At 41.0% G+C, this 22824-nt stretch overlaps 5 protein-coding genes across 7 annotated transcripts in view; 3 read left to right on the top strand and 2 right to left on the bottom strand.

Moving 5' to 3' along the window:
* The first annotated feature begins 1034 nt into the window (after nucleotides 1-1034).
* On the top strand, nucleotides 1035-6150 carry gnl3 (G protein nucleolar 3). The gene is made up of 15 exons (XM_079186488.1): nucleotides 1035-1092; nucleotides 1290-1348; nucleotides 1525-1665; nucleotides 1807-1920; nucleotides 2017-2097; nucleotides 2184-2319; nucleotides 2438-2541; nucleotides 3185-3335; nucleotides 3470-3557; nucleotides 3790-3967; nucleotides 4051-4193; nucleotides 4392-4528; nucleotides 5103-5242; nucleotides 5448-5517; nucleotides 5613-6150. Exons 1-15 carry the CDS (start codon nucleotides 1080-1082, stop codon nucleotides 5711-5713), a joined length of 1656 nt encoding a protein of 551 aa, XP_079042614.1. The 5' UTR covers nucleotides 1035-1079; the 3' UTR covers nucleotides 5714-6150.
* Nucleotides 6151-6316: 166 nt separating this feature from the next.
* On the bottom strand, nucleotides 6317-9530 carry glt8d1 (glycosyltransferase 8 domain containing 1). Its single transcript, XM_079186497.1, has 9 exons — nucleotides 9221-9530; nucleotides 8960-9058; nucleotides 8637-8841; nucleotides 8403-8520; nucleotides 8214-8298; nucleotides 7987-8099; nucleotides 7710-7876; nucleotides 7500-7612; nucleotides 6317-7326 (listed from the first exon to the last, which is right to left on the bottom strand). Exons 1-9 carry the CDS (start codon nucleotides 9234-9236, stop codon nucleotides 7142-7144), a joined length of 1101 nt encoding a protein of 366 aa, XP_079042623.1. The 5' UTR covers nucleotides 9237-9530; the 3' UTR covers nucleotides 6317-7141.
* A 322-nt stretch (nucleotides 9531-9852) lies between these two features.
* On the top strand, nucleotides 9853-11170 carry spcs1 (signal peptidase complex subunit 1). Its single transcript, XM_079186507.1, has 4 exons — nucleotides 9853-9991; nucleotides 10355-10414; nucleotides 10512-10598; nucleotides 10898-11170. Exons 1-4 carry the CDS (start codon nucleotides 9956-9958, stop codon nucleotides 11021-11023), a joined length of 309 nt encoding a protein of 102 aa, XP_079042633.1. The 5' UTR covers nucleotides 9853-9955; the 3' UTR covers nucleotides 11024-11170.
* A 123-nt stretch (nucleotides 11171-11293) lies between these two features.
* nek4 (NIMA-related kinase 4) lies at nucleotides 11294-18421 on the bottom strand. 3 transcript variants are annotated; one of them, XM_079186484.1, is made up of 15 exons: nucleotides 18212-18421; nucleotides 17248-17514; nucleotides 16951-17148; nucleotides 16755-16862; nucleotides 16182-16336; nucleotides 15820-15952; nucleotides 14409-15068; nucleotides 14265-14315; nucleotides 14000-14149; nucleotides 13592-13756; nucleotides 13247-13313; nucleotides 12908-13020; nucleotides 12628-12719; nucleotides 12089-12518; nucleotides 11294-11942 (listed from the first exon to the last, which is right to left on the bottom strand). In XM_079186484.1, exons 1-15 carry the CDS (start codon nucleotides 18296-18298, stop codon nucleotides 11844-11846), a joined length of 2775 nt encoding a protein of 924 aa, XP_079042610.1. In that variant the 5' UTR covers nucleotides 18299-18421; the 3' UTR covers nucleotides 11294-11843. The 3 variants fall into 3 exon arrangements, with proteins under 3 accessions (XP_079042610.1, XP_079042611.1, XP_079042609.1); XM_079186485.1 differs by lacking the exon at nucleotides 18212-18421 and having other exon boundaries at nucleotides 12089-12222; nucleotides 12301-12518; XM_079186483.1 differs by lacking the exon at nucleotides 18212-18421 and having other exon boundaries at nucleotides 12628-12716.
* Nucleotides 18422-19570: 1149 nt separating this feature from the next.
* camk1b (calcium/calmodulin-dependent protein kinase Ib) overlaps nucleotides 19571-22824 on the top strand; it is a 33949-nt gene continuing 30695 nt past the window's right edge. The window contains exon 1 of the mRNA XM_079186498.1: nucleotides 19571-19652. The gene's annotated coding sequence lies outside the window, so the exon portion shown is untranslated. The remainder of the gene's footprint in view (nucleotides 19653-22824) is intronic.

Genomic DNA, 22824 nt, shown 5'->3' with positions numbered 1-22824 from the left:
TACAACTTGCAGTTTTGGTATGTTATTATGTACCTTGTCAAAATAGTTTAGCATTTACATAATTCCAAAAGCATCTGTAAAAAGTATGGATATACAGAGTAAACGGGATGCAGTTTGTCATCGAGCTAAATACTTCTTTAATATTATGATATATTATAATATCATAATATTAATATTTCTGCAAGCTTTGACATTATTGCATGAAGCCCAAACAAAGCATTCTTTATCTTTGTGGGAAAATGTGCCCTCGAAAATAATACAAACAAATACAAACAACCCAGTGGCATAGCTACATGATACATACTGTAGTCTATACTTATTGTGTTTGCATACAGTGTGTGGAATATATATTATTACAGTTACGTCTCCAATCAGGTGCCAAAGTACCAAATATACCAAATTTAACAACAAATAAACCAATGGATGCTGTTAATACCCTAAATATACAAAACACAATATGTAAATATCTAAGTTATGTTGCCGATACTTAAATATAATGAGTAGTGAAATAAAACATGGTAATAAAAATATAAATAAAAGTGCAAAATATCTTGCATTTGCTAAAGCTATGTTTTTTTTGTTTGTATTTTACATTGTTAAATAACAAGTCTTACAATTACTTTTCACGTTCAGTCATCGGATTTATTATCAGCAATTAATTATTTAATTAATCGGTAAAACGATGACAAGACCTGGAGGACTGGCTCCAGGTCTTGTCAGCGTCTTGTTTTTCATTTTAGATTGTGTCATTCATTTCCAATGACACTTCACATTTTCAAATAAATCTTAAATATTTTCAATTGAATTTCACCCGTTCCTTTTTACTATTTATTAATATTTATTATTCATACTAGTGTAGAAGAACACTAATCGATTTTAACTTTTTGACCAAAATATCCTCCATACTCCAGTCTGTATAAATCTCTCGGATGAGCTTACTATCCTCCAGCTCGGCAGGCGGCGAAACCTACATGTGCGAAACATGCGCAGAGAAAAGCGGAAATGACGAACCGTCAAACTTGCGGACTTCTCCACGTGCGAGACCAGCGCAGTCACATTGGCAGGTCCGCAGCTCCACGATGAAACGACCAAGTAAGTAAGCCCTGATATGAGCTCATAAAAACACATTTTAGGGCTTTATTGTTCGGATAATACATCCAACCTTACACCACCTGTATTCATCGGTAACAACCACCATTGGTCTGTCTGCTTTACCGTCGTTTTTGACTGAATGTTAATTAAATGTTCAAACCACGTTAAACGGTTTTACTTCTATCTTTTGTCTTCAGAGTTAAAGAAAGCAAGTAAGCGGGTCTCATGTTCCAAACGTTATAAAATACAGAAAAAGGTGAGTGTTTTTATCTCTTATTAACGTCACTTTAACGATAAACGTTTACAGTTTTTCGGTCGATGAGGCCTGTGTGAACGCGGCTGACGCAGCTAATTTGTAACTCGTTTTGACTCATTTTAATGTCTACAAGAAATTAAGTTACAATTGTTTTGTTTTGCTTTATGTGTGTTTAGGTCCGGGAACACAACAGAAAGTTAAAAAAAGAGGCGAAGAAGAATGGAGTGAGCAAACGCCCGAAGAAAGATCCCGGCGTCCCCAGCAGCGCTCCCTTCAAAGAGGAGGTCCTCCGCGAGGCGGAGCAGAGGCGGCTACAGGTCGGCCTCATTTAATCTTCTAACGTAGTTTATCACAACACCTACCGTTGTTTAAATTTGCATTTTGAGTGTTTTTTTTGTTTCAAGTGTGCTGTGTTGGACTGCTGTAATACTCATCCAACACGTTCTCGTGTCTCACAGATTGAAGAAGAAAAAGAGAAGAGGAAACAAACTAAGATAGTGGAGCGAGCCAAGAAGAGGAAAAAGGAGACTGCGAGTAAAGGATCAGAACCCACGGCCAAGAAGGCTCGGCAGGTAAAAGGCAAACACTAAAATAATCTGTTGGTTCAGAATTGCATTACTCTATGGTTGACTGACTTTTATTTTTGCGGGGTGTCTTTGTTTCCATAGGATGTGGTTGAGAAGCAGCCAGAGAAACCGTCTGCCCCAGACAAGAACTCCAAACACTACCTTTGCTCTGAATTAAATAAGGTAAACCTTCCCTATCCCTGTCAGTGGTTTACAGGAGAACAGGAATGTCTGTCACCTGATAATCTTTAGCGTGATCCCTCCCTCAGGTGATTGATGCATCCGATGTAGTCATAGAAGTCCTCGATGCTCGGGATCCACTGGGGTGCAGGTGTCCACAGCTGGAGGAGGCGGTGCTGCAGAGGGAAGGCGATAAAAAACTGATCTTGGTTTTAAGCAAAATAGGTAAGTGGACACGAGACACTGCCATGTTAGCTCATAGTCAAGAACACATGAGTGTGTTGTCTGTCGTGGATTTAAATAAAAAAATGTCTGGACTCTAAATGTTTGTTCTGTGTTGCAGATCTGGTACCCATAGAAAATGTGGAGAGGTGGATACAGTGCTTACAACTGGAGTTTCCAGTTGTGGCGTTCAAGGCATCAACACAGATCAAGGACAAAACAGTGGTAGGAGGTGCATTTGATCAAGAACACATATTTAGATTTATAAAAAGTATAATGGTTTATAAAGACACTAAACCGTAATTTTATAAACCTGTGTCTCGACTACAAGCTAGGGGCCTCCAAACTCTATTTTGACCAACACATGTTCACCCCCATCCAGCTTTATGCAATATAATTGGAATTTTGAATAGTCAGAATTTAGATTCATTGCAATTTAAATGTGTGACGGGACAACTATCAATAAGACAGCTTTAACTTTTCAACTTGAGGTGTGAAGTGAAATGTTCTCCTCCCCTCTTACAGTTTGGATTTGTTTATTAAAAACAAACGTGTTACATAGTTAATTAATGTGGAGGACTGAGAAGGTTGAGCAGCTTGTGCTGTGCTGTTATAACTGGTTATAACCTCCAAGAGTAACACACAAACCACTCTATCACATGGCTCTGTCACAAGCAGAGCTCATCTGTAGTGTGTTTGTTAACAAAATAAATGTGTTTTTCAGAAATGTCTTCCAATACGTGCATGCTGTGTTGTTCAGACAGTGAGAGTTTCAGCCTCTTGAAATGCAAACTAATAAAAACGTGGTTAATTTGTGGACGGTGCTTTATTTCAAGTAACTTAACTGGTCTGGTAATGTCGTCCTCAGCAAGCCAGGAAGAGCAGGATCGTGGCCTCCCATGAAGTCCTGGACCGATCCAGAGCAGCGGCCTGTTCTGGAAACGATTGTCTCACTGAGCTCCTCACAAGTTTTGCTGCAAACAAACAGAATGAAGCTTCGCTCAAAGTGGGCATAGTTGGTAAGCACAGCAGCATCCCGTTTAACATTATATTATGTTAGTTGTCAATTCTGGTTGTTTCTTAGAGTTTGCTCAAAGTACAAAATCTTGATGCTCATATTTTTTTGATGCATTCTTTTTTTTTTTGCCCTCAGGTTTTCCAAATGTGGGGAAAAGTAGTCTCATCAACAGTATGAAGGGGATCCTTGCATGCAATGCTGACGCGAAGCGAGGCATCACAAAGTGAGTGACGACTAAGCAAAAAACCTTAGCGCCAAACACAATCGTAGAATTTTCTGTGGGATCAGTTTTAGTGCATAGTCGGCAGAACTGGCATTTACAAATTGTAGTTATGCACATTACTGTGGGATTACGTTTATATTGTTTTAAGTTCTAATTACCATAACATGTTACTACTATTAACTACATACTTTTTCATCCTAATAGTCAAATGTTGCCTGTTGCCACCCCTCAGATCCATGCAGGAGGTGCACATCTTAAAGAACGTGAAGCTCATAGACAGCCCGGGAGTTGTGGCGTCGGCATCAAACCCACCAGCCTCCATGGCTCTGAGGAGCCTGCAGGTGGAGGAGGGCCAGCAGAATGTGCTGGAAGCCGTCAGGACTCTGCTGAAACAGTGTGACCACAGCCAGGTAGGAGGAGCTCCCATCACAGGAGAGATGTGTCGAGTCATGGGTGAACTGGTTAGATTGATTTACATTTTATGTGGTTTCAGATCATGCTCCAGTACAATGTCCCGGACTTCAGAAATTCTCTTGAGTTTTTAACCCTTTTCGCCAAAAAGCGTGGCTATCTGCAGAAGGGTGGAGTTCCTAACACGCAGCAGGCGGCCTCAGCGTTCCTCGCTGACTGGACAGGGTGAGTGCTTCTATGAACACAAAGGGTTGGCAGCTGTAGAGCATCAGTGGGGAAATGAGGACACAAACGCAAGTCTAGATTTTATTATGAAGACTTCTAATCCAACTCTGATCCCAACACTGTGCCAGAATAGCTGCATTATGTAAGCAGGTGGTGCTGTGTCTCCATTGATCTCACAGAAATCTGTGTCCCCCTCAGAGCCAAGGTAAGCTACCACTGTAAGGCACCGGAGAACCACAGCCTCCCCGCCTACATGTCCGATGCTGTTGTCACAGAGATGCAGAGCGGCTGGGATCTGAACAATTTGAAGAAGGGCAACGAGGAAACTCTGAAAGGTAACGGTGGTGTTTGATTTGAGTCCTTAAGGAGTGTTCTTCACATATTGTGTAAAGAGCAACATTTCTTCTTGGTGCCTCCAAACTGTTTTGACCCATCCAGCTTTATGCAATATAATAAAAAATTTGAATAGTTGGAATTTAGTCATTGCAATTCAAATGTGTGACGGGTCAACTATCAATAATACAGTTAACTTTTCCACTTGTGAAATGTTCTCCTCCCCTCTTACATTAAAAACAAACACGTATCACATCGTTGTAATGTGGAGGACTGAGAAGGTTGAGCAGCTTGTGCTGTTATAACTGGTTATAACCTCCAAGAGTAACACACAAACCACTCTATCATGTGGCTCTGTCACAAGCAGAGCTCATCTGTAGTGTGTTTGTTAACAAAATAAATGTGTTTTTCAGAAATGTCTTCCAATACGTGCATGCTGTATGTGGTCAGACAGTGAGAGTTTCAGCCTCTTGAAATGCAAACCCCAAAAAACGTAGTTCATTTGTGGACGGTGCTTTATTTAAAGTGACTCTAATGGGCTTTTAGACTCTGCTGAAAACAACTTTTGCTTTTTAGGTGTTAAATTCCCGAACCAGGCCAGCAGCATAGGCTTCATCTCTAAAGGCCCGACTGCAGGTCAGCTGAGTGTCCTCGAGTCCTCTGAAGAAAAGCCTGTTGCTGTAGAGGGAGCAGCAGAGCAGAATAATGAGAATGAGGTAATATTAGAAGTTTTTGTTTTTTAACTTCAAGTAAGGCTCGCAATCTGGTCTCCAGGAAATGAGGACAAAAATTCATGTCTTGATTTGCGTATGAAGACTTCTAATCCAACTCTGATCCTGCTGGCTGGACCATTCTCATTCACATCACTTTGCATCTGGAGTGTTAGACTTTGAATAGTTAAAACATCTGCTTGTCTTGCAGCCCGTACAAAGTGCAGAGGAGGCAAATAAAACAGAAGAACCAGATAAACCACAGACAGCGCCACTCAAGAGTAAGTTCTGTTTTTAAAAAAATGTCCTTTCATTTCTTTCTTACTAAAATATGCAGCTAGTGGGGCTTATTTTTACGTGTCGACTTGTCTTCCAGAACAACCAGGCCATGTGCAGTTCCAGTCTCTCCCCATCGACATCAGCCGCTCTGCAGCGACAACAGATGATGTCTATGACTTCAACACGCATTTTAAATGAGCTCTGCTTTCTTTGTCTGGAGGACATTCAGATGTGGAGTTGTCAGCATACACAAACATGCTGACGTACAGAATCACTGTCAGGGTGCCTTTGATCACCTCGTGACAGGCAGAGTTGATTCAGAATCCCAGTTTAAAAGGCACTACCTAGTTGAGTGGTGTCAGGACGGTCGTTGGTGTTTGTGCCCTGCCTTTAAACTCTGAATCTGGAAGATGGTGGGACAGTTTCCATACAGGGACCTTTATCCTCGACAACATTTTTCAGTTAACATAATTGAATCGTTTGTCTATGTGGTCATGTGTATATCCACCGACGACTTCTTCCAGATGTTGTTGGTGAATAATTGCCTGTTTTAAATGTCAAGAGGTCATTTGTTGTGTTCATGCGGAATACTGTATATAGATGTACTATAAATGTAATAAACCCTCTACAAAGCCTTCATTTGTTATATTTTTATAAAGTTACACTACAGCAGTTTAATGCCACATTTTCTTTGTGTGTGGCTCTTAACTATTTCACTCCCCTTTCGAGGCAAACTGGCCACAATCTTGGAAATGGAAAATCTTAACAAATGTAATTGATAAAATCTTTATTTCATGTGCCATACAAAGGATGACCAATATTTACAACGGCAAAGCAATGTGTATACAAATCCTGACTGAAGGGTTATAAAGCATAACATTGTGCAAATATTATTCAATTTCTGCAGAGGTGGAGTTGGCTTAGTGGTCTGCATAAAATGTCATTAAAAAACACTAAATATTAGCATGAGATTTAGTGTTCATTTATATTATAAAAGGCAGCGCAACATTAAATAGCTGCCCTGGATTAACAATTAATCTTTGTTTCAGAATAATGGAATTATAGAGGAAGGATAAACCATCTTTTGTAACAAATGCTGCACTAAGTACCGACCACTGTTAACAGGATCTGATAAATGTGTAATTAAGTGTAAAACGTGCTACTTTTCCACAGGAAGTATTGATTGAGGTAATGACATAATCTGCGTGGCTAATACTGGACTGGCTGTGCTATATCATAGTTAAGGTAACTAAAATTCTCCAGTATGCAAATAAAGTAAATTCGTCAGTATTCAGCTGTGTGTAAACAAACCTGCACATGGTTGTCTTGGTATGTTGTTGCAAGGTACCTCATTGCTGTGGCCTGGGATTGATGCATATGTTCGTATATCCTCCATTTCTCTTATCACAGGGCGGAACAGTCTATAGGCTCAAATATTTGTGCGCTCTAAGCAATAAGATATAGTGTATAGAAAAAAGCTGTTCAAGGGAATGTGAAAGTACACAAGTCTACAAATTCGGAGGATTACAGAAGTGGCGAGTGAAAAGGCTTCACTTGGATCCTGAGATATCACGAGGCGCGGTCCTGCTTGGCTGCTCGAAAGTTCCTGAAACCACATTTTTCAGTCTAGTTGTCCCCTGTGTGTTTTCGCACGGGGTTAAATTTTCCCATGGGGTCGGGAATTAACCACTTTTCCCACACGTCAGAAAAGGAGGATGTCCTCCCCCAGGGTTTGTAGTGTCCGTTCCAATGGAGGAGTTTGGCAGCTTTCACAAACTGTAGGGAGTAGCGGTTTCCAGCACCTGTAGTGCCTGAAAATTAAATGATAATATGAGTTTTATACTGTCCATTCATTATCACAATGACTTTCATGGGAAACAATAATTAGGCTTGGATCTAAAATGTGTTGGATCTACAGCCGATGGTTGACTGAGTAAACATGTAATGTATTTTAGTTTCCCTTCAGTAAGTAACCAGAACTTACCAAGATGCCTGACGTGCCACATCGGGTCGATCGTGGAGTGACGTTTGTAGAAAACGATGAGGAGTGGAGGGGTGGTGATACTCTCTGCTAGTGTCTTACTGTACAGATCCTCCCTAAAAGGAAACCAACAAATGCAGCTTAATTCTAACAGAAGGAGTCCACTATAGCCTCAATATTCACACATCTTTTTCACCAGTGTGAGTAACATACTGTGTGTTGAGTTCCATCCAGTCCTCCAGCTGCCGGGTTATGTTCTGGTTCCTCCACTCGGTCAGGTTGGCGATGATGACCCCGGGGTTGAAGGAGCACGTGTTGGCCCTCATCCCCAGCTTCTTGATAGCATCCTTCGTGAAGTCCAGGAAACCTATATAGTTATTCTGTTGGAGCAGATTCATTATTTAAAATCAAATGTCACCACATTTGCATAAAAACATTCGTCATGAATTGTTTATTTTTTTTTGCATAACTCAAAGAGGAGATGGCCCACCTGATTTCCAGCACCTCGAATGATGCCCTTAGCAGACGCTGAATCACAGTCATCCGAAAAGGCAGCTGCGTGTCCTGGTTTGAGGTTGGTTTCATAAAGCTCCTGAATGTCCCCTGTGATCCAACAGAACAGGCAAAGTCCATTCATAAAATCCCTTCCAGAGAACCTCTTCTCTCACTGTTAGTTTATGGCCACGGTACCTCTCTTTCTTTAAGGTGGTGTCTTACCTTGTACAATGGTATCGTCGTCCAAATAGATCGCTTTCTCTGCATCGGGTATGAACACAGGCAGATAAAACCTGGCAAAAGTCAACTGACAAATAGACCAACAGAACAAAGTTGGCAAGAGACAACCATTTGTAAACAGTAACATGAACATTTATTCTGGCACCGTGATAAAACATTCTGTTGTCTCACCGGTTTGGCAGCTTCCAGCGTCTGAGTGTCTTTAGTTATCTTCCCATTTAGGAGCTCAGGCTTGAAAATAACTATCTTATATTTGACATTTTTTAGCCGCGTATTACTAAGCCAAACACTGTTGGTGAAACAAGGAGATAAAGTTATGTCAGACAAGGGTGACTTAAATCACATGAGAATTACTTTTCACACATTTCTCTTCTTCAGCAAGACATACAAGCTCCATTGTCTTACTTTAGGTGATCCACCGTGTCATTCAGGGTGACGATGGTGAAGACGACATTGGCTTTACTGTGCTGGTAGACACTGTTCATGGCAGCAACCACAGCTCCGAGTCTTTCCTCGACAGCAGTGATGAGGACAGGGATCTCCTCTCCTTTCCTCACAGACTCCAGTTGAAGCTCCGGAGACAACTCGGATTCAAAGGGAAGACTCGCATCTGAATGAAGACATATTTAGGATTTCACAACTAATGCAGTGACTTTGTCTGATGACATATTTACAACAATACACTTCAAAGTCTGAGAAGAAGGCACAGAGCAACAAGAGAAACATACCTGGGGTTTCCATGTGTAAAATGTCTCCGAGGTTGAGGAGATTTCGTTGAACTATGATCAGGAAGGCTACAGCCAGCAGCAAAAGAATGACCACGTTTACTGAAAGAAACAGTGAAGAACTGATCTTAATGATAGCTGTGGTACACTGTGAAAGACACAAATCTGTTGAGTAATGCAGAATGTTAATGTTCCTATTTAACTATTGTTTTACATCCTCACTGCACTATCTAGACATGAAAACATGCATCTACACTGACTCACCTTTCCTCAGTGTCATGATAACGGCCTCATCTGCTCCTCCTGCACGCCTGATAAATGTAAAAATAAAAACAGGTGAAACGGTCAAAGTTGATCTGAGCGCAGCCCAAGATGTAACGTTATTAGCTGGCTAGCTACTGAAGACTGCATAAACCCGGCTTGCTGCTGCATAAACACAACCGGACCATCAGACTAGTGGCTTTTAACTGTGTGTTTATATGCTTAAATTAAAAATATATTCGGCGCAGGGGAAGTAAGCTACTAAAATATATCGGATAGGACAGCAATGGTAATTTACACTACAGCCAAACTGCCAACTCAACATCAACAAGTTGAACGCTCTCCGCCAACAAACGCGCACGTCGTAATAGATGCCCATGCCTTTGCCCTCTTTTTAACATTTAATTTGCTTGCTGTTCCCAGCAAATACAAAATTAAATAGTTTATTATTGGTATGTATATATGATTAAATAGATAGGTAAATAAATCATATGCTTAATCTAGGATAGCTAATAGACACTAAGCATATTGATGGACAGTCATTTAAACAGGCAACGCTTTTGCCTACTATGAAACCAGATCTGTCAACAACATGGGCACTTCAGTCAGAGCAGGGGTCCTTCACAACACGACGTATCTTTTTGAAACCGGAAGTTAAACTGCTTCGCTTTGCAACCAACCTGCCATCGTTAGAGCCTAATTCTTACCGTATTTGCTCGTTCCATCTTCAGTGGAAAGATGCTGTCTATATTCAAATCCATTCCTTCGCACATGGTAAGAGATGACTAGCGTATTTTTTGTGGAGCTGCATAGTTATGCTCGCTATTCATCCATGCTATTATTTCAAGCTAACGGAAGCTAACCAGTGCAGTGGTTAAACTAACGTTACGTTGGTAACAGCTGCTAGTTAAAATTGTGAGAAGATAACCAACCATCCAGTATTCATAATCTGTTTTAGGTTTTAATAGAATGACACATCGACATATGACTGGACTATAGCTAATTGTTGACTTTAGTATAGCCATTAAGCTCATTTTTGTATTACTTTAACGTTATTTAACCTGTCCCTAAGGTTAGTGTAGCGGTAAACGAAGCTTGTGGGCAAGCTTTGTTATTAATGTTTCTCTTTGGTTACAGGATTATAAAGGCCAAAAACTGGCTGAACAGATTTTCCAAGGAATAATACTCATCTCAGCGGTAACTAACCAGGACTCCTGCAAAACATCGCACTAGTGCGCCATTTAGTTTTTACCTGTTGTTAAGTTTACTGATAATACTTTCTCTCTCTTTTCAGGCTATTGGATTCGTGTATGGTTTGATCGTTGAACAATTTGGGTGGACCGTGTACATCGTCTTGGCTGGCTTTGTTGTATCCTGTGTGGTACGTTGTTGTTTTAATCATTTTTATGTGCTTTATTTGAGGGAAGGAACTATACAAGCTACGCTGTGCTCCCAGTAAAATGTATTATATATATATATATATATATATATATATATTTATTATTATTAGTATAATTATCTAGCCACTAGTCTGTTTACACAAGATAACGCCATAGATTAGTACAATTTAACACACTAATTGAACATAGCTGCTTGTGGTTGCATACAATGTAAATACTTCTTCCTGGGAGGCTTTACCAGACATCATTTTATAATCTCTCTTTCTGTCCTTTACTGTAGTTGACGCTGCCTCCATGGCCCATGTACAGAAAAAATCCTCTGTCCTGGCAGCCAATTATTCCAGACATCAGCACGGAGTCCAGCCAAAAACCTCAGGAAACTCTCAAGAAGAAGAAACACAAATAACTCACATCTGGCCCTGCCCGGCTGATAACACATCCTGATGATACATCCTTTGGTCACACAGTTCGCATTTTGGAAAGAAAACATTGTAACAGTGATAAGTAATTACTTGTGTCCGAATAATAAACATCTGATATTCTGTTTTATAAATGGGACGTTTCATTTTTGTTTGCAGGACTCATTGATGATGCTCTTGTTGCTCCCATTGAAACTATTTTATTGAGGTCTTCAACATTATGGAAAATGGGTGTGAACATAAAAAAAACATTTAAGATTTAATAAACAATTGAAATGTTAATATCTACAATACATCTACATCACATTATTGTGTTTAAGAAAATACAATACAGCAGAAGTGATCAAGTATCTTCAAAGATACAGCATGGGTAAAACAATTATTAGCTTGCCTTATAAATAATCACGAGTATCTACTAAAAGTAGAAAGACAAATGCTTTAACATGACTCAAAATCTTTGCATAGAAATCCTGAAAATTACAGGAATAATAAATTCTGTGTTTGAAGAATGAGGGAAAACAACAACTTTACAGTCATTTACATAAGATTGCTCGCAAAGGAGCAGCTGCATTGTGGAAATTCCACGACAACCAGAAAGTGGCAATGGCAGAGAAGCAGGTTGGTTTTTTGGCAAGAAACTAATTTTCATGAACAATAATAACCGTTTGTCAAACCATTTGTTTCTACTTAAACTGTCAAAATTCTCCCAAAGACAGAGTTTCCTGTTTGAGATCTTTGAAGACGCTTACCTCTTCTAACAAGTGGTGTCATAGAAATGTGTACGCTCCCGTATACACAGCGTTTTCACTAAACGTTCACGGCAACATCCTCAAAGAATTTCAGCTGCCTCACCATCACAGCATACGCTTGGTACTTCTCATCTCCCATCTGGTCACGAAGGCACAGCTGCAGGGAGAAAAAAGGAAGCCAACTGTGATCATTATGAAAACAAAGAACTGGTGAATTAGCTGCTGGAGTTCTCATGTAATACCATGGGTACAGTGTACAGTATATGGTTTGGTGTGATGCGATTTACTTCTTTAAAAGCATACTTCTCGTTTGGTGTCATCCTCCACCTCCATGATTTCCAGAACTCTGTCCAGCAGCTTGACCCCCAGACCCTTCACCACATCTGTTCTCAGCTGTTCTATGGCTCTCCTGATCTTGGCGGGACCAGATGTGGAGCCTTTCAGAGAGAAAGGCTGGTTAAACACAAGAAAGCTCCAGAATGGCTGACTGATGATAATAGAGAAAAGTATCTCACCGATTGGTATTTCACCCAGCGACAAGTTCTCTGCTTCCTCTCGAGCCTTCCCATGAAGCACCAGGGTATCTCGGTACTTCCTGTTCAGTTTAAATTCTGGTAAACCTGTAGAGCCAAAGCTGCCTTTGTCCGCCTCACTCACACCATCTCCAATATCCATACTCAACGTCTGGGTCATCATGTGGACCAAATCTTGCATGTCGCTGGATTCAGTTTTCCTGCATAAATCATGGATTACACAGCAAATATGTCAATACAGACTTTCCAGAGCTAATAATATGAATATAAATCAGTATGGTGACTACACTCTCTGGTCGTGTCTTTCACCTTTCCCTGCAGTCTCCCTCCGATCGTTCTGTGGAACTTGTGGATGAGCTGCACTCATCTTCATCCGACCTTTGCTCCGCCAATTTATCCTGCTTTGATGAAACACAGCCCACTGTTGTGACCACCATTTTGACACAGACCTCTGTTTTAAATGAACTGTGAACGTATCACATTAGAATCACAAGGCACATCGTTTCTGTTGACCAAAAAGACGTTGGAAAAAGTGTAGCTCCCTTCGTGTGAAGTAGAATAGAATGTCCCAGTGATGGGATGTCAGTACCTTATAGTTGGTCCCAGTGAGAGAGTCTGAAACAGATCTGGTTACTGGAGCATTGTAGTGCTCATCCTTGGTGGAAGAAACATCATAAGACGCCCTTCTTATAACACTAACACCTGTGGAAAGAGCAGGAAAGTAATCAAGAAAATAAAAGTAAACTACCAACTCTTTTTGTTGATGTTTGTTTCCCGCTGGGATTAAGTGTATATGTGTGCATGTGAGCCTGTGAATGCTTTTTAATTGCGGTATTCAAGCCTCTCATAACTTTAGTGTTCCTGTTGTTTTTTTGTGATGGGTCCAGTAATACATCTCAGGCTTCAGTTAGGAAAAGAGAGGAAGTACCTGGTTGGCTGGCAATCTCCCCGGACTGCCTCAGTCGTCTTCTCTCTCTGGCAGACAGAAGACGATCCTGGAAATACAAAGGATACATCTTTTCTGTGTTTAATAGGCTTCATCCGCTGATTCCAGCAATAATAGACCAATATATCAAAGTCATCAGCACAAAAAGAATTTTTTATATTTTTTGTAATTATTTAATATTTCAATCATTTAGTCCAAACTATGGCCTCAAATGCTTTACATCGACTGAAAAAATCGACTGCTTCAGGCAGAATAGATATTCAAAAATATACACATATTTGCAGTAAAGCAGCTGTATACAGGGAGCCGGTGGAGGAGCACTCTCACCTGTGGCAGTGGTAGGAATCCATCCGCAGAGGAACTAACTGATGTGGAGGTTGCAGCTACGCTGGCTTTCTTGCCCTCTGTGCCTCTGCTGCTCCTCTTCCTGCCGTCCATGGCTATGCTCTTTACAGGAAGTGGAGGTAAGGGTCTAGGAGCAGTCACCTTGGACTAACAGGAGGCAAGAGAAAAAGAGAAATATAAATTAAAATATGAAAAAAAAGATTAATTGAATCAACTGACTTTTGATCAGTGTGTTATTTTAAGTCTCCATGAGGCACTAGCCTCAATGATGAATGGAATCATGTAACTGAACTGCTTTAAGATTCTTTTATATTTGTATTAAGAGCCCAACTTGCACTTCAAGATCCGAAGTATCGCGTGACAATCGTTAGCTAATGTATCTGCCGTTACCTTGTCCTGATCCCCATGTGTCCGTCTGATGTCCCGCCCTCTGTGCTGCTGCGCTATGGACGGGTCTGATGACAAGTACAGAGGAGTTTGGTGTGGAGTGGTCGGACCCAGCTTACTGGCCGGTAAGGGAGATTCCTCTCGAACGGGCTCCTAAACAGACACATTTACACTTTTTACACTGCGGCAAAAATCTTTCCACAATACAGCCTATAGTCTTTATTCTGGCTAGAGTTCACAGAAAGAGTACAAGAATTTTAAAGCTCACCAGTGTTGAAGGGAACGGCTCTAACAGCTTTTCAGTAGATTCTAGGCTATCCTATGAAGACATAAATTAACACGTTAAAAAAGTAGGCACGAACTTGCCCTGAGGAAACAACAGAAACGCCCATCTATCACTCAGAGCACTTACTTGGATGTCTGAGGTGTGGTGTTGTGCCGGAGCTCCCTTGAGAAGGGTAACGGTGTCACCTTTCCCATCCATATTTAAGTCCACAATCGTTTCAATATTTTCTATGTTGGATTTGTGTGCAGATCTCCTCTCATGGATAGAAAAGGTACCCTCGCCCTCCACTTCCAGCTTTGGGTTCTGCATATCAGCCTCTTTAAGTAACTCCATGGTATCGTCCTTATCACCTACATCTGACGTCTGTTTCTCCCCACCGACAGAAAAAGCATCCCCGGGGCTCGGCGTGGCCTGTGGATTAATGTCTAACAATCCATTGGATGCCCTCCTCTCATCTGATACCGACTTCAGAGGGGGCTTAACAGGGGACGGATGTGGAGAGGGATCTGGTTTTCCTTTCCCCTTGCTGTCTTTGTGCACACTGTGAGTAATAGGTTCATTAACTCGACGGTGGTGTGACACAACTGACTGGGGCCCCGGCACCTGTCTCTTCATCGGGTCCTCGTCTTCCTGCAGTTGGACATCGATGTTGCTGATCGTTGCCAGGGATGCGATGCTGGCTTCAAGAGCATCGGCTGAGGAGGGTTTGGGTGGCTGCGGCGTTTGGACCGGAGTGTCTTCTCCGACGGCGTCCCGGACTTTATGTTGATGTGGTTTCTCTTCTTTCTGAGGATGAAGAGAAAGAAACTAAAAACAGAATTAACACCGACGATTCGCTGGCTTAACTCAGAGGTGAAGAAGCTTGGGTAAACGGGTTCACCTGGAGCAATCCACTGGACTGGGTTTGACCTCTCACTACTTGAATGTATCGACACAAACATGTCGAAAATAAATATACAATAATGGAATCTCTTATTCTGGACGGAATTAAGGGATTTGGAAATCTGGACACAATGTCATGTAGGTTATAAATCTAAAGACAATGCTGCAAGAACAAGATATAGTTTGTTGATTATGTATAAATTCCCCAATCAGATTTATTAAGCTTACATACCAGTATTTGCCAAGCACAGCAGCATACTGCTAGAATTCATTTTAACCGACATTGTTCAAGTTTAGCCAACACATCACTGTCCATGCCGGCCATATTCAAGTGGCAAACAAACACTTTCTATAAAGAGAGGAGTGAGCTGGCAAAATAAAATGCCTTAAAACGTGGTCACAGACATCAAGACCAGTTATTAAACAAATCAAAAAGTTCCTCCTCATGTTGAACCAGCATGGTTGAGCATTGCAGAAAATACCTGCATGTTACTATTAGTCTATTTTCAGATGTAAGAAATATAAGAAAATGATGGAATACATTTCAATACGTGAAAACACAGAAATCGATCAAATGAAAAATGTCAATATTCTAGAATGTTATAATATATATAAGATTATAGTATTACAGCCTTACTATTCTATAGTCACTCACGTGTTTCACCCGGACAAGAGGTTCAGGCTGGCCACTTCTCTCAGGCTTTGGCAGACAAGACCCCACAGGTCCACTGTTGGCCCTACAATCACCACTGCCACCGACAGATTTCTTTCTTGACTTGGCAGTTTTTCTGGTAAGAACCAAATCAAACATAAACATATAAGAGAAGATATAGATTAATGATAGCAGCTCACTGTGGCAAAGGAACAAAAACAGGGGGAGGGTAGAAACACATATCTGACAGTAGAAAATGCTTCTAATTGAAGCATAACACAGAAAGAAATTCAATTTCCATACAAAATATTGCTTTAAAGACATTAGAAATAACAGCAAGGCAGTCTGCTGTCAGTGCTACCTACTCCTTAGTGGCCTCGAGGAACATAGCAATTTGTCGTTTGATGTAGGGCTGCCTGAGGATGAGTTTGACTTCAGGCCTGTCTTCAGGTCTCTTACACAGCATGCTCTTGATCAGTTCTCCCAGCTGTAGATCATACCTACCGGGCATCTGTGGCAGCTGATGAGAAAACCAGAGAAATAGTTATGAGTCTTTGTGAAATAAATTACATTTCCAGAATCAGGTTTCGGAAAAATAGCATACTGTATAAAAGACAATTAAATACTAAACTCCCGATCAAGATTGCTAAAGTTACCAATTGAAAACCAACCGCTTTGTGGTTCCTCGGGACAAATTAAGACTATTCCAAACTCGAGACAGTTTAGGAAGCTAAAAATAATGTCCAGGAACTCATCTGAGGCTCTCAGGAAATGACAAACAAACGTGAGCCTCAGATCAAATACTAAAATATGTATCTGTTTGCAAAAAGACGACTGTCGTCACCTGGAATAGTACAACAATGTATCAAAGACAAAACCATTCAAACTTGACCTTAACAGAATGTCTAATAAAATATATGTAAAAAGATGAAACCCACCTTTCCTTGTACAATGCGGTAAACCAGTGAGTTCATGTCCTTGGCGTTGAAGGCGTGTTTCAGTGTGGACATTTCATACACACAGCAGCCCAGGGCCCATACATCTGACTAGAAACAAACAACATCCGTTTGTAAAGCATCGACGATGACCAGTCACAAAGAAACTACGCAGTGTCTGAGCAAACGACCATATTACCTTGTGGTTATAGGGTTTATTAGAGAAGAGCTCTGGACTCATGTAGTACGGGGTTCCTATGAGTGTGCTGGCCATATCATTCTGGTTCTCCAAGACTCGTGCAATGCCAAGGTCCCCAACTTTGATGATATTCGTCTTGGTCAGGAAGATGTTCTGTGTTTTAAGGTCCCGGTGAAGAATGTTCCTCTCATGCAGGTACTGCAAAGCAAAATCACAAATGACTTCAGATGTCCCGAACTTGTATAAAGAATAGAAATGATGTGTGACCTTGCATGGCCTTTCACTTTCAAACCACACCTGTAGTGCCATGGCTATCTGCACAAACCACTCCACCACCTGCCTCTCGGGTAAGAGTTCGCCCTTTTGCTGTTTGAGTCGGTGATAAAGGTCGCCGGCTTCGCAGAAACCCATCACAATGTACAGCTGGCAGTCATCTCCTTCCCAAGACTCCCTGTATGTCACAATGTTGGGATGTTGCAGCTGGGAAAGGAGCTGCGCCTCCTGCTCTGCAGCACGCCGCTCCCGCTTGGTGGAGGTGGTTAAATTCAGCTTTTTTATAACAAACTGTAAAAAAAAAAAAATATGCAGTCAGTTGGAAACAAAGGAAAACATATTATTGTGAAAAGGAACATGATTCTATATCAAAACGCTTGGAATCAAACATTAAATGTCACCATAAGGGGGGGGAAACTGAAGCATTTCCAACCAGATACAATCAACAGAACTCAGTTTTAATTTACATTGACACACGCATATATGATTTTAGCTAAAGTTAATGACAGCTCTTTACCTGAAGTAGTTTTTTGTTATTTTTACAAAACGTTATTTACAGGAGAGGGATAACAGTCACCATGCTGGTTATATGCATTCATTATCCAGCTCCAGTTTGTTATGGTTGAATGGGTTCAAATAATATACATGTCCCTGTTGTTTCAAACCCTTCGAGGTTCTAAACAACATTTATCAACTGTCAACGTGGGTGTTATTGCCCTGTAAATAACAACACACATTACCTTCACTAACATATGACTTTGCTTCGTCATGTCTTGTTGCTAACATTATAGTGTTTGCTCCATAAATCTCAAACATAACGTCAAAGAGCGTAACGCTGACTGTGAGGTTTTAGCATTCTTTAGCTAACTTTAAGCTAGTTGAAGCTTAGCTGGGTCTTTTGAGCAGTAAAGCTATAAAACGTTACGTTGTTTATAGTTGAGCTATTTTTGTCTGTGTTGAATTCCACACATACGTTTTTGTTTCTCACCTGTTTTCGGTCGGTTTTGTGTTTCACCAAGTTCACCTCCCCATAGCTCCCTTTACCAACGACCCTGATGAAAATATAATTATTCATCGTTCTTCAAAACGCTTCATAACGCGACCCCTGAAAACGCTGAAAAACGCTAGGCGACTTTTCCAGCAACGATAACGGTTTTATTTCGTCCCATACTCCAGAGACAACCATATGAAATCTGTTTGGAAAACTTCGCACTAACTAGCTCACTTTGTGCCAGCGTTGAGATTTTGAAAACGCAGGAAATCAGCAGTTCGATAGTTTTTCGTCACTAGGCAACTGTCAGCCGGACTGCTAACGACGAAGAGAGGGTCCGACTGGACCGAACACAGCGCCGTGTGCACCACAGCGCCCCCAGCGTCTGCATCGAGAAACGGTAACAGCTTTACTAGAGCAGTGTTTTTTTGTTGGGTCATTAAAGTTATTGAGTTCAACCTGTACTCTTTCTGCCATAGAAAAATGCAACAATCTTATGGGAAATAAGATCTAAAAATAAAATAATAATTAAAAAAAGTAAATAGTCACTATAAACATTGATGACTAAAAAATGAAAACAAATAAAAAGCACAACACAAATATTTAGTTTACTTAGCCTAAAAGTGCACCCGATATGATTCCCAGCATCACAGCATACTTCCAGTCAGATTGTTTCTATAGACTTGCCATATACTTGACTTTGCCTGTTTGGGGTCATGCAATCCACTAGATGGAGCACACCACCACCACAAGCTGAGACAACACACATTCAGTGTAACCAAGTCTGTTTGCACCTGGTAGGGTGAATAGACAAGGAGTCCATGTGGGCTTTATTCTAGGTTTTATTTTAGAACAACGTCACAAATAGATTAATGAGATTGGTTTGGTATTGGTGGTTTTATTTCATTCATAAAACTATATACAAACAACGCTCTCACTGGTCCACTCACATAAGATGCAGATAACCAAAACCAAAACAAAGATTCAAGAGTTTTAGAAACGCAAGTCTATAATTGTCGCTATACTCATGCTATTAGGCTACTACTATATACAATCACAGCTAATCGTCTCATCACTATGTTAGATTGTGACAATGTCAGCTTTCAGTTGGGGGTATTTGCAACAACTATGCGCGTCTCACTGAGGTTGAACGCCCTGGCGCCTACACACCTCCAAGCATTCCATCCCACACTACAGCATGGGTGTCACGGGTGGAGGCCGAGAAGTGACCAATAATGTCGCAGAGCTGTTTACCTGCGCCACAGCTCGAGCGGCGATTGGTCCATTGGCTGTCCCACCATGCGGTGACGTCAGGATTAGCGCTGCTGGTGAGGTTGCCAAGTACAGATTCCGTACGAGAGCGCTCCGAGTAGTAGAGACCGACAGACACGGACACTGGACACACGGCCGTTGGACCCTACCGACTGTTAAATTTCAGGTATGAACGACTGCCGCTACACTGCCACGACACTAACTTTAACTCCGACTACTTCCCTAAAGGCTGCATGGATGTTGGAGCGCGCTTTCCTGCCAGTGGGTTTTTTTTGACAGCTCATTTATCAGTAACGTTAGCTGGCATTAACGGGGCGCTTTACCTTTTCGCCCCGTGTAATGGGGACTTTTCGTTTGAAGGGGACGTTGTAACAACTGTTCTTTGAGGGAGATTGTGTGACTTTAAAACTATCAGTAGCGTTACCACAGGGGAGGCTGCTAAAGTTCACACGAAGAGACTTGTGTGAGACAGGAGCTGCACTTTCGAGGATCAGATACTGTCATGGAATATGGGAGGAACTGCAGTGTCCAATATGGCAAGACTATCCTCTGAATCAATGTGATAATAAAGTCAAGTTTATACAGTGTGGTCTGACGTGACGTGCATTTTTTGTTTTTACCCACTTACCCCCTAATTTCTCACACACACCAACTCATCTGCATGTGGGGATCTTGTCTGCCTATCAATTAATAAGCTTTAAGAGGAGATTTGGTGTGCGTCATTGGCACCAGCTGACCTATTAGACTGCTGTTAGAAATCTCTCTGTGTTTGCCATTCAGCCAGTGAATGCATAGAGTTGGTGGATCTAGGGCAGTGCGGTTTTGGACAGGCACTATGGCAACTCTGATGAGTTATTCCAATATGAGTTTATGAGGTCGATGTGTTAGAATTAGACATCTTTATTGTCGACTCACGTGGGAATTTGTCTCAGGCTTCACAGACATCCATACACTTGAAAAACGTCCTTTGACATGGTTTAAAATAGGCTACATGAGATTTAAAAAAACAAAGTAAATAGTAAGTGGGCCAAGCAGTTAGGATGAAAGTGCTTAAATATGAGCAATTACTGCATATCTTAAATAGACATCATAAACAGGAAATCACAAAGTGCCTCTTAACTGCTCCCTGCTCCTTTTCAACAAGTTGCTGTTGGCACGCAGGAAAAAGCACTTTGTCAGTTCGACCGTTAGATACAGAGAATCATTTTGTTGTTGTTGTACTAGACGTGTGAATGGAGTTTTTATTGTGCTGGCTCCAACTTCTTCGAGCTGTATGTAAGAGACTATTAAAGCCATTAAGATAACACACGTTAGAAGTCATAAAAAGGATTGCCATCAAAAAGTCATTATTCTGTATGAAATGTGATCCCGAACGTGGGTAGCGGGATGTAACAGATAGTGCTGAGCTTTGGTCTTCAGGCCGACGTCTCCTGCAGCTCTGAAAGCTTTAAAGATCAGAGATGCAGCAATGCGCCTGACCTAACGATGCCCTGAAAAGAAGAAGATGAAAATGATTACAAAAACTGTAACGGGAATGCAGACCGTTGACATGAGTTAAGTCTCTGTTCTTAACTTGGCGGCAGAATCTTCTCACGGTTTTGAGCTGTGCCGTAGATTGCCTGCTGAGATATGAAGTAATAGTCGTAAATGTGTTTGACAGTGTTTAAAGACAAAGAGGAGCTACGGTCAAGTTGTACCTTAACTTTTAGACATCTGGTTTTAATGTTAACTCCACGAGTTTTTCTGTTTTTCTGTTTGGCTATTTGTGTTCGTGTGTGTGTGTGTGTGTGTGTGTGTGTATTTAAGTGTTGCAAAAAGTTCTAACACCATTGCAAACAAAATTTCACACTCTAACACAGTTCCCACTTGTCATTTCGTCACGTTTAACTGTGGTCGTGTGTACATGTGTGTGTTTCTTCTGTCTACTGCACATCACAGGAATGGGAAACCAGTGAGTACAGCGACGCTCTTTTGTGTAAAGGATGAATGCTGCATGTCGCATACTAGTCAAGGATTGTGGTTTTGATATTGTGCATCTCCCTATTTCTAGCCTCTTCAATCCTTTTGCTTCTTGGGTTTTTGTCTTGAGCAGCTTATCTTCACCCGTTGGCCAAAAGTCATGTCATCAGTGGACATGGAGGGGCTGTTTTTGGCCTTCTACATGCTCATACGATACCTGCATGTGTCTCTCTCCTCTTCTATCCTGCATTTTGAAACTTGCCCCTATATGCCTTCAACTTAAACCGTATTCTGCTGTTTACAGCAGTTGCTTGTTTGAAAAACAGACCCCCTTGCTCAACTTTATCCTGAAAGCTCCAATTGTATGAAATATGTCATTTTTAAATGTTATATGAAGTTGCCTGAAAAATATCCAAATGCTTGTGCCATTGAAGTGAAATCCAAGTGTTTTGAAGGCGATTTAGCTGCATGTTGGTATTTCCTGTCGATTTCTAAAATGTATTCAAACCCGTGACGAGCAAGCGTTGATGCATTCATAGATTTTAAATGACTTTGATGTTTAAATGACTTTGATGTCCAATATCGCACATTCTCAGCGCATGAATTAACATGAATCTCAATGAATCTCCATATGAGCGAGGTGAGACGCTACAAACAAGCAGTGTGTGTGACGTGTTCACTGTTTCTCTGACTTCAGTGTTTCCTTCAAATGGTCTTATACTGTTTCTGTTATTTTTAGCCTCAAGGTTACTACTCTCTAAAAAGATGTACTTTAATGCCCTGTCTAAATAATACTGAGGTTAGAGCTGCAACTATTATTTTTGTTTTTATTTAATCCTTCTTGATACATCTTTTCAATGCATCAAATCATTATTTTGTCTATAAAATGTTCACAAATCTTCACATTTAAGATTTGCAATCAGCAAATGATTGATATTTGCGCTTAATCAATGATCAATTTGTATAATTATCACGAAATATTTCTGCGTTGACAAGCTAGTCAGTTTCAGCATTACAGTCATTTAGCAGACGCTTTTATCCAAAGCGACTTACAATTCAGATTCTGTCACACCGTAGGCACAGCTACGGGAGCAGTTTTGGGGTTAAGTGTCTTGCTCAAGGACACATCGGCATGCGACTAGCGGAGCCGGGGATGGAACCGACGATCCTCTGATTGAAGGACGGCCCTGCCCTCCACTTAGCCACAATCTCATAGTTCTCAACCTCGAATCCACACATTCAAAAGAATCTCGACATCACAGAACATACAAAAAACGACCCTATTCTTTGCATAACAACTGTCTTGTTAGACATGGATTAGTACGCATTGTCCTACTCCAGACTATTTTCAATGAAAAGATCATTATTTTTAAATCATG

The sequence above is a fragment of the Pholis gunnellus genome, assembly GCF_910591455.1.
Source record: "Pholis gunnellus genome assembly, chromosome: 3".
In the NCBI taxonomy this organism is placed as follows: Eukaryota; Metazoa; Chordata; class Actinopteri; order Perciformes; family Pholidae; genus Pholis; species Pholis gunnellus.
Note: the sequence above shows the minus strand (reverse complement) of the source record. Positions and strands in the feature narration are given on the sequence as shown.

What these genes read in the sequence shown, in the direction of transcription:
- gnl3 (XM_079186488.1), top strand. An exon ending in AACAGTGTGACCACAGCCAG is followed by an intron (nt 3,968 to 4,050) that starts GTAGGAGGAGCT and finishes ATGTGGTTTCAG; the next exon opens with ATCATGCTCCAGTACAATGT. An exon ending in ACAGACAGCGCCACTCAAGA is followed by an intron (nt 5,518 to 5,612) that starts GTAAGTTCTGTT and finishes CTTGTCTTCCAG; the next exon opens with AACAACCAGGCCATGTGCAG.
- glt8d1 (XM_079186497.1), bottom strand. An exon ending in TTTACACATGGAAACCCCAG is followed by an intron (nt 8,842 to 8,959) that starts GTATGTTTCTCT and finishes GTCTTCATTCAG; the next exon opens with ATGCGAGTCTTCCCTTTGAA. An exon ending in CGCTGGAAGCTGCCAAACCG is followed by an intron (nt 8,299 to 8,402) that starts GTGAGACAACAG and finishes TCTATTTGTCAG; the next exon opens with TTGACTTTTGCCAGGTTTTA.
- spcs1 (XM_079186507.1), top strand. Translation starts at nt 9,956, where the DNA reads ATGCTGTCTATATTCAAATCCATTCCTTCGCACATG. An exon ending in GAATAATACTCATCTCAGCG is followed by an intron (nt 10,415 to 10,511) that starts GTAACTAACCAG and finishes CTCTCTTTTCAG; the next exon opens with GCTATTGGATTCGTGTATGG. An exon ending in GCTTTGTTGTATCCTGTGTG is followed by an intron (nt 10,599 to 10,897) that starts GTACGTTGTTGT and finishes CCTTTACTGTAG; the next exon opens with TTGACGCTGCCTCCATGGCC.
- nek4 (XM_079186484.1), bottom strand. Translation starts at nt 18,298, where the DNA reads ATGAATAATTATATTTTCATCAGGGTCGTTGGTAAAGGGAGCTATGGG. An exon ending in ACAAAACCGACCGAAAACAG is followed by an intron (nt 17,515 to 18,211) that starts GTGAGAAACAAA and finishes TTTTTTTTACAG; the next exon opens with TTTGTTATAAAAAAGCTGAA. An exon ending in CTCTTGTCCGGGTGAAACAC is followed by an intron (nt 15,069 to 15,819) that starts GTGAGTGACTAT and finishes CTTCATCCTCAG; the next exon opens with AAAGAAGAGAAACCACATCA.